At 38.8% G+C, this 18,041-nt stretch overlaps 1 protein-coding gene across 1 annotated transcript in view; it reads right to left on the bottom strand.

Moving 5' to 3' along the window:
* Positions 1-12,388: 12,388 nt before the first annotated feature.
* The window catches only part of LOC123505620 (catalase-like), a 58,340-nt gene continuing 52,687 nt past the window's right edge, over positions 12,389-18,041 (bottom strand). Inside the window, exon 10 of the mRNA XM_045257155.1 lies at positions 12,389-14,111. Coding sequence (XP_045113090.1) covers positions 13,893-14,111 — 219 coding nt within the window. The 3' untranslated portion in view covers positions 12,389-13,892. The remainder of the gene's footprint in view (positions 14,112-18,041) is intronic.

Genomic DNA, 18,041 nt, shown 5'->3' with positions numbered 1-18,041 from the left:
ACAAAATTTCACTACAACGAAGGTTTCATTTTACTACCATCTGCTCGATTAACGAACAACAAACTCACTTTAACGAAGTTTTATCCAGATAAATTTTTCAAAGTTTGAAAGGCCCGCCGTATCACACAAGCCAACAGACTTTTGAATACACCAGCTCCTCTCGTGGACAACACGCACACCACTCACTGCCCCTGTTCAAAACAATAACAGCTTCAGCAGCAGCTCGTCTTCCCTCACTCAATTTACCACCAAAACGCCCTGCAATGTCGCCTAGCATTGCTAAGAAGACCAAGAAGTCTCTTACTCTCGAAGTGAAGCTGGATATTATTCACAGACACGAGAGAGGTGAGAAAACTAATAGCATTGCTTGTCACCATCTTGACTCCATCTACTGTCTCTACTATTTTCAAGTCAGCAGATTCTATTAAGAAGGCTGGTGAGACCGTATCTTCCTTGCAAGCTAAAAGAACCACCTGAACTCGTGACTCTACAATGGATAAAATGGAAAGCCTTGTGGAAATGTGGTACATAAATTTTGTATGCAGTACAATGATGCGCCCTTTGTTTACATTCCACAGGTTGCCGGTTAGTGTCTTTCCTGTTTCACTCTCCCTCCCTTCATGAATTTAAGATCAACATTATAAAGTTACGTACATACATACATTAGTGTACATTATAATGACTTAAATTAAACTACCTAAATGTTTAACTTCATAATTTTTACTTTCATTAAACCTTTCACTGTACTATGATGCACTCTCGCTTTGTTTACTCTCAATGGAAGTTCAAGTCAGGGGTTAAACTTATTATAATCGGTTCGCTTAAAGAAGTTTCGCTTAATGAAGAGTTTTTTTAGGAACGTAACCCCTTTGTTAAGCGGGGGTTGCCTGTACTGGAAAAAGGTGCAACCTATATGCCATCAAATAGGAGCTAAGGTGGATGGCTAAATTGGGGAAATACAGTGGTACCTCGACATATGAATTTAATTTGTTCCGTGACAATTGTTGTATATAAAAAAAATCATATATCAAATAAATTTTTTTCATAGAAATTAATGGAAATAGAATTAATTTGTTCTTGCGATATGAATTTATGGCCCCCCAAAATTAACTTGCTTTAAATACCAACCAAATATAGATTTAATATAAGATAAATACAATGTTTATTGTATGCATGATATAAATGTACTATATTGCCCAAAATAACAATTTAACCCAAAAAACTTGGGATACATTGATAGACGTTCATCACACAAGACTCAGGACATGTCGATAGACATTTAGGCTTTTCACGGCTATATTTTGGCTATTTTCTTCCCGTTTTCTTTGCTTGTGAGCTGGCAACACTCATCAGGAGTAAACATATGCTCTACGTCACTGTGTCACCAATGATGGATGGTGGGAGCAACAGTGATCTCATAGTGTCTGATTCCGCCACCTCTCCTGCACGCCCTACTTCTATACCTCTGGTCTCTTGCCATGTTGTGGGGAGACAATTTTTGAATGAGAGTGGTATCGGAACAGGCGACAGGAGAGAGAGAGAGAGAGAGAGAGGATACAAGGGGCCTGTTTTCTATCACTCTAACCAAGGCCACTGAACCCGATCGGATGCAAGGCCACGTACACCAATGATATCACCTCATTCAACCTGTGATATTTTGGCAACCATGACATCTAGAGACTTCTGATTTCTTGCATTGCAAAGAGGAAGAGTTGTTTGTGGGCAGAACACCATTTGTACTCACACATTTATTGAATTTCTAAATGTAATCAGTATGCGAATACAGGCTATTTTGTGTGTTTCTTGCCAAACTTTTACCTTTGGGTCTTGAGTTCACAAAACTTAAGTAAAAATACACACTGCCAAGGAGCACAGACACATACGTGCACAAAGAATGAACAAAAATTACACAACACGGGCTGAATGTTCGGATGGACGCGGGTAGCCGAGCGATCGCTGCGCCACCTACTAATGGCTATTTGTATTTCAATGCGTAAATTATACGAAATTTTTCGGCGTATATAAAAAAAATTGTATGTTAGGGCGTTCGTATCTCGAGGTATTATTGTATGTGAAGAACTATTTCTCAATAAAAGTATATGAAGAAACTCAACTTTCACGTGACATCATAACCTGGGAGTTTTTGAATGACGGATGCACAATAACAGTAATTTCATGCCTGATATAAAACCACATGCAGCATTCTAGGTATGCGTGATAGCAGTAGAACGCAATAGTGGAAGGTGCGATGGCAGTGGGTTAAGTGTATATTATAAATAGGTCAGTCGATCATTACAGTCTGTGAGAATTTGTTTTGAGCACAATATTCTATATTAGAAGGGCTCCTCATCCATCCTACACAGCGGAGTGAGTAAGGCATGAGCTGCTATTATAACACAAAAATTTATGGGAGCCTGATTCCACTTTAGAAGGGCTGTTCATTCAGTAAGCATCACATCTTGGCCAATCACAGCAGTTGCTGGCACTATGTCATCACTCTTAGCCAATGGGAATCCAGAAATACATCTGTATTACGTTATTATTGATGTAGTAACACTCTGATAAAAGAAAGTGTCTGATTGCAGTATATTTATGGCTAGTGATGGGGCAAGGAGAAGGTGGCTGTGTGAGCATCCCCTTTTAATCTCAACCTTTTCCCAGCCATCTTTCACATATTTAAATATTCTATGGTTTATTTTTTTAGCATCTTTTTTATATTTCTTTAAATATTAGTAATTGCCATATTGAAAGAAAATTTGGTCTATATATTTTGCATAAATAGAGCACATCTTGCACAACATGCAACATTTTTGGCTCCTCCCATTTTCAGTGAGAAGATATCGAATAATTTTTGTCACTATAATAATTAAAAAATGGTTCATAGTCAGTTTGAAACCCAAATTAATGCTCTAGCACAAAACTACAAAACTTAATGGAGTTACAATTGATTGAAGTCCACTAAACTTTGACTGTGTTTTCTCTCTTTTTTTTTTTTTTTTTTTTTTTTGGTGCAAGCATTCCTTCTAATGCACAGGGCCTCATTTTCTTTACTATTTTTCCCTTTGCTTTTCTGTGTCTTTTTTCTTTTTTCCTAATGAGCAATGATGTCTTAGCTGATGATGAAATCCTGCTCAGTTTTCCTGATGTGTTAGCCATATACTCGTACATAAAGAATCATTTTGGTGGATGTCTTTGGCAGCAGCTTAGAACTCTCATTAAAAAACTGCCTCTGTGTTGAGTGAAAGTGCAGGAAAAAATTGGTGGTTGTGTTTGTTTCATTTCTTTAGAAAATGGTTCAAACATTTTTCAGTCAGTGATTTGATAGTAGCATAGTACGTGTAACTTAGGAGTGAAGATAATGAGTCTGATATTCCAGCCCTGTCCCACAAAGCTTGTTAGGCATTGCAACATTCAGGAATGACCAGAAAAGTTATTCAGATATATGAGCAGGATATATGAATGATGGATAAGGATATGATGTGTACAGTGCAGCACATTGACACTCAGACAGTGGCATTCACTCATCCAAGCATGTCTGCTCATCAGCAGCTGGACATACTCCACTTGATCACTTTCTCCCTGGATTTTCTGTGGACACACGTGTTGATGTTTGTATTGTGGAGACAAAGGAAGTATGAGTGCTTCAGCATTCTATTTTTACTGTTCTGTGTTTGTTATGGAGATGTAAAGCATTTTTATGAGAGATATTCATTGCAGTGAATGAGTGGTTTGCTACATACTACTGCATACAACTTGAGGGTTGATTTTTGTAGTTAAATAGAAGTATGAAATACTGCTAAATTGTAGTTTTCATCATCCAATGACATCTCCAGTGTGTGGTTAGGGAACAAAAACACTCAACTTGATACTTTCATTATTCTGGTCCATCCCATCACATTGTATATATGCTCACCATATGAATTTGTTATTAGGTGTATAGCATGTTGCTAACCACTGAGCAGAGCCAGTGCCAAAACTGAATAATTCTCAGTCTACCAACTACAGCAGATTTTTTGTTCTTCCTCAAGGTTAATATGAACCCTAAATATCACAAAAGGAATTTTGGAGATACTATAACAGGTTTGCAAATATGTAGCAACAAATTCTTTATTATATATTGCTAGTAATGTGGCAAAATATGTGTGGCATCTTTTATTTATTACACATAAAAATTATCATGAAGAATATTGTGAGTGCTTAAGAATTCATAAAAAAATAATAATAGTAATTATTGTGATTGTATGGAAGTTCTTTTTCCATTTTTGTGACAGTAAATATCATAGTTACAATTACCTATTGCATTCTATTAATTCTAATTGAAAAATGAGATTAGGTAAAAGATAACTTGCAATTAAAAGAGAATTGGCAGAATGATAGCAGGTGAGAATATTGTGGTGGTATGGGCAGGTAGAAAGAATGAAAGGTGAACAAATGTTGCAGCAGGTAATTGAATGGGATATTAGGGATGGAAGAGAAAAGAAAAGACTTGAATGAGATGAATGGATAGTGTGAGAGGAGTGTTTGATGCAATAGGGTAGCTTGTAAAATGAGATGAATGATTGTGCATGATAGAAATGGTAAATAAATTGTTATGCTTTATGAGAAATCATGCACATATATGAGTGTAGAAGGACAAACTTCCCATCCCTCACCTCCTTTCCTGCCAAATGAAAAAGATTAAAAAAAAATTCTTTACTACTTTATATGATTTTTCTGTGATAAAAGAAAAAAAATATAGATAATTTGAGGTTTTTAATTTCAGGAAAAGAGAGAGAAGAAATCAGGTAAAATACATGAAAGCTATAGCCAAATTTAGAGGATATGGCAGTAGACACCTGTCAAAATTATAATATACTCACACCAAGATCTAACAGCATAAGTTCAGGGAATGCCGTGAACTTACCATTAAAGTTAGCTTTGACCTTGCTGAACATTTTCTTTTGTGTTGCACAACTCATGGGGGCAGTCACAGCCTTCTCTCTAATGACATGTCTCCTTCATACAAAACTATATGTATGTAACAACACACACACCCTTCTTAAATTTCAATATTAATATGGTGACACCTATACCAACCAGCCTTGGAGTCCCCTTCTGAGGGTATTATAAATGCCCCTAGATCAGATTGCTCTTCCAGTATGAAACCTAAACATCTTGACACTCCCCTCTTAACTTTTCTTCATTGATTTCTGCAACATTTGTGGTCTTAGAAATTTTCAGTGTTGAACACCACCTCTCCTCTGCCAGGGCCAGTTTTAAGCCTATTTGACCAATTTGATCAAATTGGGCCCAACACCTTATGAGACCCCATTGCCAGCTATGTATATTGTGATGTCTTCTGTAACTACCACACACAACAGGCTTGTTAATGTGTAATGAAAAAAAAAAGAATCAAGTGTTTCTTTGTTAATAGTGTTAAGTAAGCAAAGACATTTGTTTTCACTGTTTAAATAATAGTTTTTTTTTTTCAAAGTTTTAATATATCAATCATTTAATGTGCTTTTTTCAATTTAAGACAAGCATGATATTACTCAAAATATAAACATAAATTTTTACTTTTGTTGAGTTGGGACCCCGCCATCATTTTTCAAATTGGGTCCCGGATTTCCTTTCTTTTCCTCAGTCAAACACAGGTGTCTGAGGAAACTAACAATAGCCCCTTTTTAGTTCCCTCCTACTTTCTCATTCCTCATTTTTGTTATGAATCTGGATGCTGCATCTACATGTGCAACAACTTGACTTGCTCTCATGCCCATGCTCTTGAATCTTCTGAGTTTTCACCATCTAGTAACAACTTCAGAGTCACTCTCTGACTAGATTTATATGTGCTGTCTACTTCTCACTTAGCTTCTCTATTCAAGATATTATTTCACTATTTAACTTCCAAGTGGAGCACATTCTATCTCTATTTCCTTTTGTGGAGATCTCCATTCTTGGAGATGTCAAGGTTCACCACCAGATTTGGCTTTCCTCTCCCTTTACTGACCATCCTGGTGAACTAGCTTTCAACTTTGCTATTCTCCATGACCTAGAGCAACTGGTGCAACACCCTACTTGTATTCCTGACTGTCTTGGAGAATGCTCAACATTCTTGATCTTTTCCTTACCTGTAATCCTTCTGCTTATGCTGTTACCCTATCTTCTCTGTTGGACTCCTCCAATCACAATCTCATATCTGTATCTGTCAGTTTGGGAGACTTCAGAAGGTATTATGTTAATTCTCCTTAGAATTACTACAGCTTCTGCCAGAGACCCATTTCTGTGTGCTGAGAGCATAACAGAGCTGTGTAGCATTTTTTTTTTTTTCTTTACGGTAAAGCCTATAGCACCTGTAGGCACACTTGAAGAGTGTATGGGAAGTGCTGTTCAGCTTCTGTGTGCTGTCTAGCATTTTTTTTTTTTTTTTTTTTACGGTAAAGCCTATAGCTCCTGTAGGCACACATGAAGAGTGTATGGGAAGCGCTGTTCAGCTTCTGCCCATTAGTGGCGCAGGCAATTTTATTTATAGTGGTACCCATATTAGGGCCCATATTACCACCCAAGCTCATCTTGAGTGTAACCACCTAGAACCTGGGTATCATGGTGATATGTAGGTAACTTTTAACCACTCGACAAATGGCAAAGTGTTTTAAGGCTGTACGTGGTGGGATTCAAAGCTACGCGTGGACGTCTGCCCGATCCCACGCTCACCACCTTATCCACCGCATGGAGGTATAGATTCTTCACTTTCTTGCATCTTAAAACCTTCCAAACTTTAGATTAATACAGCCCATTCTTGACAGCTTCAGTGCATTCTTCAGTCTTGTTTCACTGCCATAAGCTCTTCCTTTACTTCCTCTGACAGGTCACACCAAAGCTGCTTACAGTGTTCCACTGTGAACTGTCTTGCTTCATCCACCACCAGTCACATCTCCTCCTGCATCAACTCCATTTTCAGTGCCACTTCACTTCTCATTCCAATTGTTTCTCATTTCATTTCACTTGTTGTCTGTGCCATTTTGTTGATTATATGTGCCAACCCAGTGATCAAGTTTTCTAGTCTTTTCCATCCCTATTCACTGTCACTCACTGTATTTACCTAGTTGTATTGTACAGGGTTTGAGCAGGATTCATAGTGTCCTGTCTCAAATCTCTTACTTATGTGTTTTTTTGGGTTCAAATTTTCCTGTATAATCACTCCCAGATCTTTTTCCTCTTTAGTCTTCTTTACTTGTTCCTCTCCCATCAGATAGTTCCATACCAGTCTTCTCTTACTCTTTCCTAGTTCCATTACGTGACATTTCTTAGCACTGAACTCCAATTTCCACTTTTTACTCCACTTGTAGATTTTATTTATATCTTCCTGTAACAGTAAACAGTCCTCCTGTGTTTTGATTAATCGTAGTAGCTTTGCATCATCAGCAAACAAATTAATATAACTGTTTACTCCATTGTGAATGTCATTTACATATATCTGAAACATAGTGAAGGCTAACATTGACCCATGTGGCACTTCACTTGTTACTTTACCCCAAGATGACTATGTATCTATGATCACAGTTCTCATCTTAGCCTAGCTTTGTTTTCTTCCACTTTTTTTATCCTTTCTCTCAGTTTTTTAAACTGAGTAAGCACATCGGTATCTGTGGTGTCAAGGAAAGCCTTCCAGTGCACACCATTGGCATTGGTGGTGAGATGGCTTCCTAATTCCTTATGCCTGGCATTAAGATCACCCATGATAACACTCTGCTCCTCAAGAACATATTCAGGAAAGTTTGCAATATTCAAGGCACCAGCATGAATGTAGTCTACATGTTTACAAAGTAAATAATTTCCCCCAAGTGTGCAAGCAAACAGTATTTAATTCAATACTCTCAGTGACCCCCATTTCCATGAAAGTAACTGGAATTCCATGTTTAATATTAGTAAGTGGCCATCCCCCAACTACTGCCGTCACCACAACTGAGGGTGTGGGAAACATAACCCCGCAACTCAGGCACCCATGCCCCTACCTCCTATGAGGCAATAATGTCAGGCTTATGAAGGACATGAGAGTGTAAGTCAGCGAAGTGGGCATTTAGACCATTGACATTCCATGTTAGGGTGCAGAAAGTCTTACCGTTCATTGTGATGGTGTTGCATCTGGGTCTTCAGGCCATCCACATCCTGATGTCAGGCGAGACATCTGCTCCATCAGGATCTGTACGGCTGCCATCAGATGACCCTGGTCTGGCTTGGGGCTAGCAGTCTGGGCTGGAGTTGGGCTGGAGCAGCACCTCTTCTTGCAGCTGACTAATGTCCATTCACCTGCAGCATTCTCATCACGGTCTGCCTCAGGTGACTTGCTCTCTGAGGCAGGAGAAGCAGGGGCCATCTCTGAGGGGCCCCGGGGTTGTTGCGTGGCTCCCTTGACTGGCTTGGTAGGGGCATCCATCCTCGGAGAGGGTGCAGTGGCACCTGCACACTGCCCTGCAGCATTGTCCTCTTCCTGGGGTGGGTTGCACAGGCTTTGCTGACACACGTCACTCTCTCCTTGGTCCCACTTAGCACCGCTCACTGAAGATGGGGTTGGGGCCACAGGGAAGGTTCCACTGCGTACTATGTGCTGCTGGTTTTTGGAGGCAGCAACCTCATTATTAAGAGCAGAGACCGTCGCAGAAAGGTTAGCTTTGACAGCTAGTGTGCTCACCACTGCCATTAGCTGCTGGGTGGGGTCAGTGGCAAACAGTTCCTGAGTGACCCCTGGGTGGGGCACTTTTTGGAGGTGCAGAGGGCACTGTAGCAGTGCGCTGTGGCAACGGTGGGAACACAGCAGGTGTGGCGGAAGTGCCAGTGGTGGAGCAGGAAGGCTGGGACAGGTGACGGGTAACGGACAGGAAGGAAGGCTTAGTCACCCAGGTGTTGGTCTGTGGAGGTGGAGCCTGGCAGAACACAAATCTGGGCCAAGTCACCTAATCAGTGGCAGGCTCCCTGTGGGGCTAAGCCCTGACGGTGTAGAGGGTGGAGTGGGCGTTGTGGTCACCCCACCCAATTACAGCAGCGAGGAAGGATTTTGGTGCCCTCCTTGATCTTATCCAGGCACTGTGCTGACTTATGGGGGCCAGCACAGTATCTAAATCGAGGAGTAGACTGGCAACGCCACTCCTCGTGTCCCCAGCGACTGCAGTGGCGACATAAATCTGGTTACGGCGTGTGTCGCTCCACATGTCAACATCCAAGGCCCAGGAGATGCACTTCACTGGGAACCTTCCCTGTCACAACTCCCAGCAGTTGAGGCCTTGGCATCTGCCCCACCATTCTTGAGCCCATGGAAGCCAGCTGGTACCTCTATCAGGTTAACATTGATGTGGGTCGACACACCATGTATAATGACAGAGTGAGTGCCCTCCTCACAAGGGCGCTCCATAACAAGGCCCATGAAGCCCTCACTAACCAGGGTGGTTGATGAGTGGAACGGTCTCAGTGGTCATGTAGTCAGGGCTGAGTCAATATGGAGCTTTAAAAGAAGGTTAGATAAGTTCATGGATGGGGAAAATAGATGAAATTAGGTAGCTTAAGCACACTGGGACTGCCTCATATAGGCCTGGCAGCCTCTTGCAGCTTCCCTCTTTTCTTATGTTCTTATGTTCAGCAGGGCTGCAAACCAGCTGAATAGCTCACTGGTTGTCTTCCCATGGCCAGCAGGGAAAAGCAGGTGGTGTCTTTGTTTGTGATTCGAGGCAGGAGCAGGTGTGCATCGAGGTGAAGGCTGGCCAGCAATGGCAGTACCCTGGTGTCTTTCCTGGGCAGATGGCACAGAACAAGGCTCCTCAATGATCTCCATGTCCTCCAGGGCTGCTACACCATCCTCTAACATGGCAGCGTCCTCAGTGGGCATGGTCCTTTGTGGTGGGAGCATGTGCATCGCAGCCTTTTTTGTGGTGCCACGCACCAGCAGACCCGGGCAGCGGCGCTTATTTTCAGTCTCAAGGACTTTTTGTGGCTGGCAAATCAGACCTAGACCTCCCTCAGTAGTCTCTGAGTAGGTGTGAGCACTCAAAATCATCTAATTTCCACTTGAAAGGGCTGCCACTCATGTAAACAAGTAGATCGGAAAAAAAATAGTGATGCCTTGGAATACAAACTTAATCAGTTAAAAATTTTGTTCTTACTCCAAAGCATCAAAATACATACATGTATTCTTATGGAAGAAATCACAATTCGTTCCATACCACCTCCCAAGAGGTTAGGTTTTTCACCTAATTTCTTACTTTTTGCATACTATTACTACATATACTACTACTACTATTACTATGCTATAACTATAGAAGATAGAAAAATACAGCTGGAAAGTAAGCAACATGTAATATAATGAAAATTCAACTTCTCGTGGTCACCACATCCTCCTCATGTGACTCCATCAAGCCAGCACCACACACTCTTATATAAGCCAATAAGTTTTTCTTTGATATACTGCATTCATTATGGAAAATAAAGCAGGAAAGTAAGCAAATTGTAATATGAAAATTCAACTTCTTCGCGGTCAGAAACAAGTGTCAACACATCCTCCTCAGCCGATTCCATCAAGCCAGCACTATGCACTCTTATCTAAACCAATAACGAGACAAAAATAATTATTCCAATATTTTCATGCATCATAATATATTTCTGAACTGCTTACTTATCCATGGAAATACATGTATATCTTATATCTCACCAAGAAATACATAAAAAATGATAAAATACAGCATATTGACATAAGTGCTCTCACCATCCTCACGCTTGGTGTCCTCACATTTCCACAAACATATCCTTGTAAAAGATGATACATGATTGGCTGAGTGTCCACCATCTTGAAAACAATGGGCCAATGACAGGCCTTGATATACGACAGATAGCCTCAAGCATAAACAAACTGTGTGGCATAAAGAAGCGCGCCTCCAATGCAAAAAAAAAAAATTTTTTTGTTCGTAATCCAAATTGTTTGTAATCAAAAGCATTCGTGCTCTAAGGTACCACTGTATGTCCTTTTGACACAGCGGGCAGGATGTAACTGCACCTGAGTGAATATTTTCTAGACATGAGGGGATCTGATGCCTTATCATTCCATCATACTCCAGGAAGTCACCAATGTATACAGTCATATATGAAAATTTCATGCCAGTCAAATGAATACAAACAATAAGACCAGTGTCAAAGTTGAACCAGCTTCCAAGCAATACCAGGTAGCTATGTACTGGTTCAGTATACAACTAGAAAGAGTTAGAAGACATCTAAACATTATGTTGCAGTCACTGAGTCAGTGTCAGAAAATGGAATGTTTAATGTTTATTTTTTACTTCAAGAGAAATCCCACAAGTAATGTGTCTCACTTTTTTGGTTACGTGTATGACAGTCATATTTCCATTCGTAGCACATTAATTATCAGGAACAACCAAATCCTGTGGCTATAGTACATTGCTTTTATATTCATCTATTACTGATATGAAGCACTCCTTAATTGATCAGTTAAATCACAGAGATTATGAAATTATGAAGGCAAAGTCAGAGATGAGGTAGCATTGCAGTAACATTCCTCATGTAACTTTAGAAAATACATACGAAATCTAAATCAAAACAAATAAAGTGAATGTGGTATGAAGTAGACTGAAGTATTGGTAACATAGCATACAATAGCCATTCATATTATCTTGTACACTTTTAGTAATAAAACTCAAAATATTTCAATAAGTTGTCTCCAAACGTAACGTTCCTCATGATAGAATGACCCAGTAATATAACTCAAGAGTATTTCAATAAGTTGTCTCCAAGACATAACGTTTATTTTCTAGAGACATACCTGAGTTATGTAATTACTAATGAGAGCAGTGCTACAACTAAGTGGTCCATCTTGAGCAAAGGTTGAGCTATGATGTAAAATGTACAAACATATAATATTGAGGCAAGCAATGGTGACAAATATACTGCAAGCATATGTGAGAGGAGTGCACTTTATTACAAGCTGTTACAAATGGTATCAAGCTTACGTGAGCTTCATAATGGGAAAAAAATATCAACCAATGAATCAGTAACAATATCCTTATCAGTGATAACCAATAATCAATAGCTGACAATAAACTTATTGCTCAGTAACCAATAACCAATAAATTGATAAATCCAAAATTCCAATTCTAAGCTAAAAACTTCAACATGTCCATGTTCTTTAAATTCTCTAAATCAAAACTATTGATTATCTCTAGTTTGGAACCAAAAGCATTGGTGATATTTATGAATGATAATGCACAAGAAATTGGTTAACTGATAACTTGATATCATTATTGTGATAATTTATTGCTGTTGAAGCACCACATGAATGACTTCCTTGGAGAGTAGAGTAAGATACTAACCATCTGACATATCAATCTCAGATAGGAAAAAAGCAATACACTGATTGATCCTAGAACATTTATTTTCAGCATTATACAGAAACAGGTATTATGATGAATTTGACAACTATATTATTTCCCTCCCCTTTTAATCTAATTGAAGCCCATCTTCACCAAATAAGAAATCTGTAAATATATCCATCAAAATAGTAGGTATTCTCACTGAATATATATTTAAATGATTTTCTACTCAATTATAAGCTTTTGAAATTAAGAAAAAAGCCTTCAGCCTAATGTATTAAGTTACAACAGGTTACTAAATAGCTATTTATTTTATTAAATGAAAGCTAATAAGATCACTGAGTTATAATGCATGAATGTCTATCAGATTATTAATTAATAAGAGATTAGTGTAACAACTGTACATACATTAATTTCACAGCCTATACTTTGTTGTGTTGAAGTCTTCCTCCAATATATTAGGATTTCTTTTTGACAAGGATGAGCACCAAAGAAAAGCTATACTTGAGTGACCATACTTCAGTGTAACTGCAGAAAATTTGCTAAAAATAATCAGTAACATCATAACAAATGAGAGGCCAGAAAGAACGAAAAAAATAAGTTTACATGCAGATGATCATCACATAGCATAATACCTTTTTATATTGATTTTATTTACAATATTATGTGGTGGCATTCATGTCAGTAACATTAGTATAGTAAATCATAAGTGTTATTCCAATTCCAAAGAATCACTGCTCCCCAGTAACAAAAGAATTATCCATTCAGTAAGAATTATCCACAGAATTATCAAATGAATATTCAAAATTTTAAAAACAAGTTTGTAGTGAGAAATAAACAATTTTCATACATGTGGTTACAACAAATATGTAGTGAAGACTCAAAACTCAAACGCCTTTGGAGTCAAACTTTTCGATACTTGAATGCAAAAGTTCGACTTGGTACATGACTTGGTACTCAAATGTTAGCACACATTGTTGTAAACAAAGGCTCCTGGCCTCTCCCTCCCCAGCCGCCGCCAGTTGTCCCGACATGGTTGTGAGAACAACATTCTCCTGCATTCTGTCTGTAATTTTTCATTTAGAAACTTACAATGACACCAAAGAGGCTTATTAATGGTGAAAATAAGGAATCAAGTGAGAGTGCAAGTGCATTAGTGAGCCACAGCCACAGGACTCACTCACACCAGGAGACAAGTTACCAGACATTTTCATGGATGGTGACTGGTCCTCTAATGAATAACCTCCCTCCTCCCCACCCTTCTATGTTATCCATCACCAGCTTTCACTTATGGTAAGTACAAATGAAAATAATACAAATTTTTTATGCTGAAATTTTTGTACACAAAGGTTTTACTATGGTTAGAATGAATTACATGATTTATAGGTATTGGTAGTAAAAACCTTTTGATACTTGAACAGCCATTTGGAATTAATTAAGTTTGAGTTTTGAGTCTCTAATGTATCAGGATATATTCTGGATGACATTCAGTTGATAACTGACTGCTGTATATGTAATATTAATAGAGTGTGAAGTGGTCAAACTTGCTCACAACTTGGCATTGGAGGCTGCCACTGCATGGATAGCAGAGGAATTTGATGACTGTGCTGCTTTGATGCGGTTCAAAGCAGACCTGATGCCAGCACCATACTCAGGGCAGGCTTGAGAGAAGTTCTTTATGGCCCTCTCTTGCAAAAACTCCTGAGCATTCACAAGATGGCCAGCAATATTGTTCACCAATCGTTGCCGTTCCTCTTCATTCAGCACCTGAAGCACAAATAATGTGATATAATGAACATAGGTCTTACATATGAAAATCTCTTCTACTATCCTATTGATCTCTATTACCTCACTCCCTCCAGTGGCACCCCCATGGCAGAAGTGCCTTCACTGCTCCCATTTCCAAATATTCCCTTTTTGCATGTTCAAATGCTTAGCCATTATTAGCATCTGTTTCACATATACATACTACTTTACCTTGTCCATCCATCTTCCACATGGCCTTCCTCTCCAATCAGCATCTTCAACTTGGCACAAATACACTTTTTTACATACTATAAACTTTTCATGCTCCCTGTATGACCATTCAATGTCACAGCATTCTTTTCACCTATTCTATCACAACACACTATTTGCAATGCACTCGTACCATATTTCTCATATATACACTTTCACTGTGATCATCTGTTATCTACATAGTCATTCTAAATACTTTACTCAGGTATTCAATTTCCATAATATGTATTCTTGATTGTTGTCCTATTCCACATCCAAGTCTCTGGATGTGGTAGAAGAATACTACTTCTTAAACTCTCTTTATATCCATAGACACATTTCCATCTTTCATGACCTGCAAATAATCCTAGGACATGCCAAATTTTCACAACCCTCTCTATTATCTTTCTATCCATCTCACCACATTTACCAAGCAGTGTTCCCAGATACTAAATTAATTAACTTTCCTCATTTCCTCTCCTTCCATAACCACCTTATACCATTCTCAGCTGGCCCATACAATAAGATATCCTAAAGTCACATGCTTCCATTTCTCTCCTCTCAAACACCATCACATTATTTTCTTGGCATTCATCTTCAGTTTCCATTTCATACACACTCAATGAAAAATGTTCACCATCCTCTTCCCTGTCACTATCTCCTGTAAAGATTGCCGTTAACTAACAGACATGCAACTATGGCCTATTTCACTTCATTCAGTTTCAGTCTTGAATCAACATTTTCAACTTTAACTTTCATCTCTCTCATAAAGCCATCCATAAAAATGTAAAATAACCATAGAAAAATCACATCTTATTCCTATTCCAACAGCAAAACCTTCTCCAAGTTCTCCCTCCACCCTCACACATACACATACAGTACATCCTTATTTCAAAGAACCCACAGTTCCTTTCAACATTGCCCTCCTACTACATAACAAATTTCAGGAGCATCCAAGACAGTTTCTTTGTCAGCCCTACCAAATACTTTCTCTATGTCAATGAGGGCTGCAAAAAAAACTCTTCATCCTTTTGATGTACTTATCTATTATCAATAATTCCAAAAAATCAAATTCATGCATCACTTTCCTTATCTAAATCTCCGTTCCTCACTGATCTTCACTTCAGTCACTTCATTCAATCTCTGAGTAAAGATTCTCTCATGAGCTTTCCTTGGGACACTTAACAAACTTGTTCTGCTTTAACTTTTACAATTATTTCTACAACCTTTAACTTCATATAGAGGTAACCTCTACTTACCCAGCATTTTATACCTCTATGCCACATCAAATATCAAAGCTATTCTAAGGTTTTCACTCAGCCCTTCTTCTAAATTTTTCATCTACTCTCTTTGCTTTCTCTTATAATTTCCTCCACTTTCTTACTCAAAGTGCACTCTGCTCTTTAACTCTGATTTCCTCTGACACATTTCTCATTTGATATTCTCTTCTTGTTTATGGTTTCATTGATAACAGTTTTCTATGATGCATTTTGAGGTACAAGTCATGCTTGGGGATGTTGCTGCTATAGTCGGCAGTTCAGTGTATCACTCAAACCTCACCCGAGCTAGTATCTGTGTTTTGTGGGAGATATCTCATGCACTGTTTTTTTTTTTTTTTTTTTCCCACATTATTTACTGACATTTTTTTCATTTTTTAGAGAAAGTGCAGTTTTAATTTACGTTTAATATTTATGTGTGAATGGTGCCTGCATCCTTTCCTCCCTCCTTCTTCCTCCTCTACCATTTACCACCATTAGCCAAAAACGTATGTCTTCAAGGTAAGAACACTAAATAAACTTTTGCTGTTATTTTGTATATTTTCATGCATTGATAAAGTATGCATGTATACATAACTGAAAAGGCAAAACAAATTTCTCCTACCACTACCTATCTCTTCCACCAACACTTATCATGGAAGGAGGGAAAAATGTAAACAAACCTCTCTCTATGCTGACTATGCGACTATGGTGGTCGGTGGTGCGTGGTGCGGCCTCTATATTCTCTCTCTCTCTCTCCTACTTAAAACTTCATTTACTCAATGAATAAATTTTACAGAACTGTCATTGAGCTCTTCTGTGATTGTTAGAGCAGCCAATCTTCTGTGGGTGGCTATATTTGTACACTCCAGCTGATCGACAATCCCAAGTGAGGTTTGGGAATGCGGCAGGGAAATGTCCCGTGGAATGCATCCTCCAAGATAAATATACTTTATAATATAAATATACAGGCAACCCCCGCTTAATGAACGGGTTACATTTCTAAAAAAAACGTTCGTTAAGCGAATTTTCGTTAAGCAAACCAATTATAACAAGTTTAACCCCTGACTTGAACTTCTATTGAGAGTAAACAAAGCAAGTGTATCATAGTACAGTAAAAGGTTTAATGAAAGTCAAAATTATGAAGTTAAACATTTAAGCAGCTTAATTTAAGACTAAGTCATTATAATCTACACTAGTATGTATGTAAGTAACTTTATAATCTTGATGATCTTAAATTTATGAAGGGAGAGAGAATGGAGTAGAAAAGACACTAGCTGGCAACCTATGGAATGTAAACAAAGAGCACATCATTGTACTGCATACAAAACTTATGTACCACATTTCCGCAAGACTTTCCATTTTATCCATTGCAGAGTCACGAGTTCAGATGGTTCTTTTAGCTTGCAAGGAAGATACGGTCTCACCAGCCTTCTTAATAGTCTGCTGACTTGAAAATAGTAGACAGTATATGGAGTCAAGCCATGGTGGTGAGCAATGCTATTAGTTTTCTCGCCTCTCGTGTCTGTGAATAATATCCAGCTTCACTTCGAGAGTAAGAGACTTCCTGGTCTTCTTAGCAACGCTAGGCGACATTGCAGGGCGTTTTGATGGCATGTTGAGCAAGGGAAGACAAGCTGCTGCTGGACTCTGTTATTGTTTTGAACTAAGAGTGGGGAAGGGTAGAGCAGTGAATGGTGTGTGTTTTGTCCACGTGAGGTGCTGGTGTATTAACCCCTTCCTCGGCAGAGATGAGTATACTCGTTTTTACTAAATGTTCCGTTTTCAGTTGTCGACAAGTATACTCGTCTAAAATTTGGCCTTAAAAAACCAGCTACAGACATATATATTTGTTTTCACTAAATGTTCCGTTTTCAGTCGTTGATGAGTATACTCGTCTAAAACTTGACCTTCAAAAACCAGCTACAGACATATATACTCGTTGATTCTGAGCCTTTCTAAGCAATTCTACGTGTGAAATGAGTATTCTCGTCAAATCGTATGCCTGGCAGAGGCGACAGGGTGGAGCGGTGGGATTTCAAGGATGCTCTTACTAGACTTACTCCGGCAACCACTGTCATCGCATGGGTGTTGTTTTCATCCACATTACCACTTATTTTTTGTACCCTTTTCAAATAATTTACACCCCAAATGTCTAGTTCTGAGGAAGATAGCGAATATGAACCTTCCCTCAGAAGCTTGAACACTTCTGATGACACTGCCAGTTCATCAGACAATGAATATTTCTTAACAAGTGAGGAGGAGGAGGAGGAGGAGGAGGAGGGAGGTGAGGGGAGAGCTTGGAGTTTATAGGAAGACGAGTTAACTCGTATATGTCTACAAAGGTATTTTCAAAATAAAAAGTTAACCACAAAAATGGGGAAAAACAGTAATTACAAGCTGTTTTCATAATCAGCATGAAAAATACTATATAGAACCAAAAAAA

The sequence above is a fragment of the Portunus trituberculatus genome, chromosome 18 (assembly GCF_017591435.1).
Source record: "Portunus trituberculatus isolate SZX2019 chromosome 18, ASM1759143v1, whole genome shotgun sequence".
NCBI classification, from domain to species: Eukaryota; Metazoa; Arthropoda; class Malacostraca; order Decapoda; family Portunidae; genus Portunus; species Portunus trituberculatus.
This window is presented reverse-complemented; position numbering and strand designations above follow the sequence as displayed.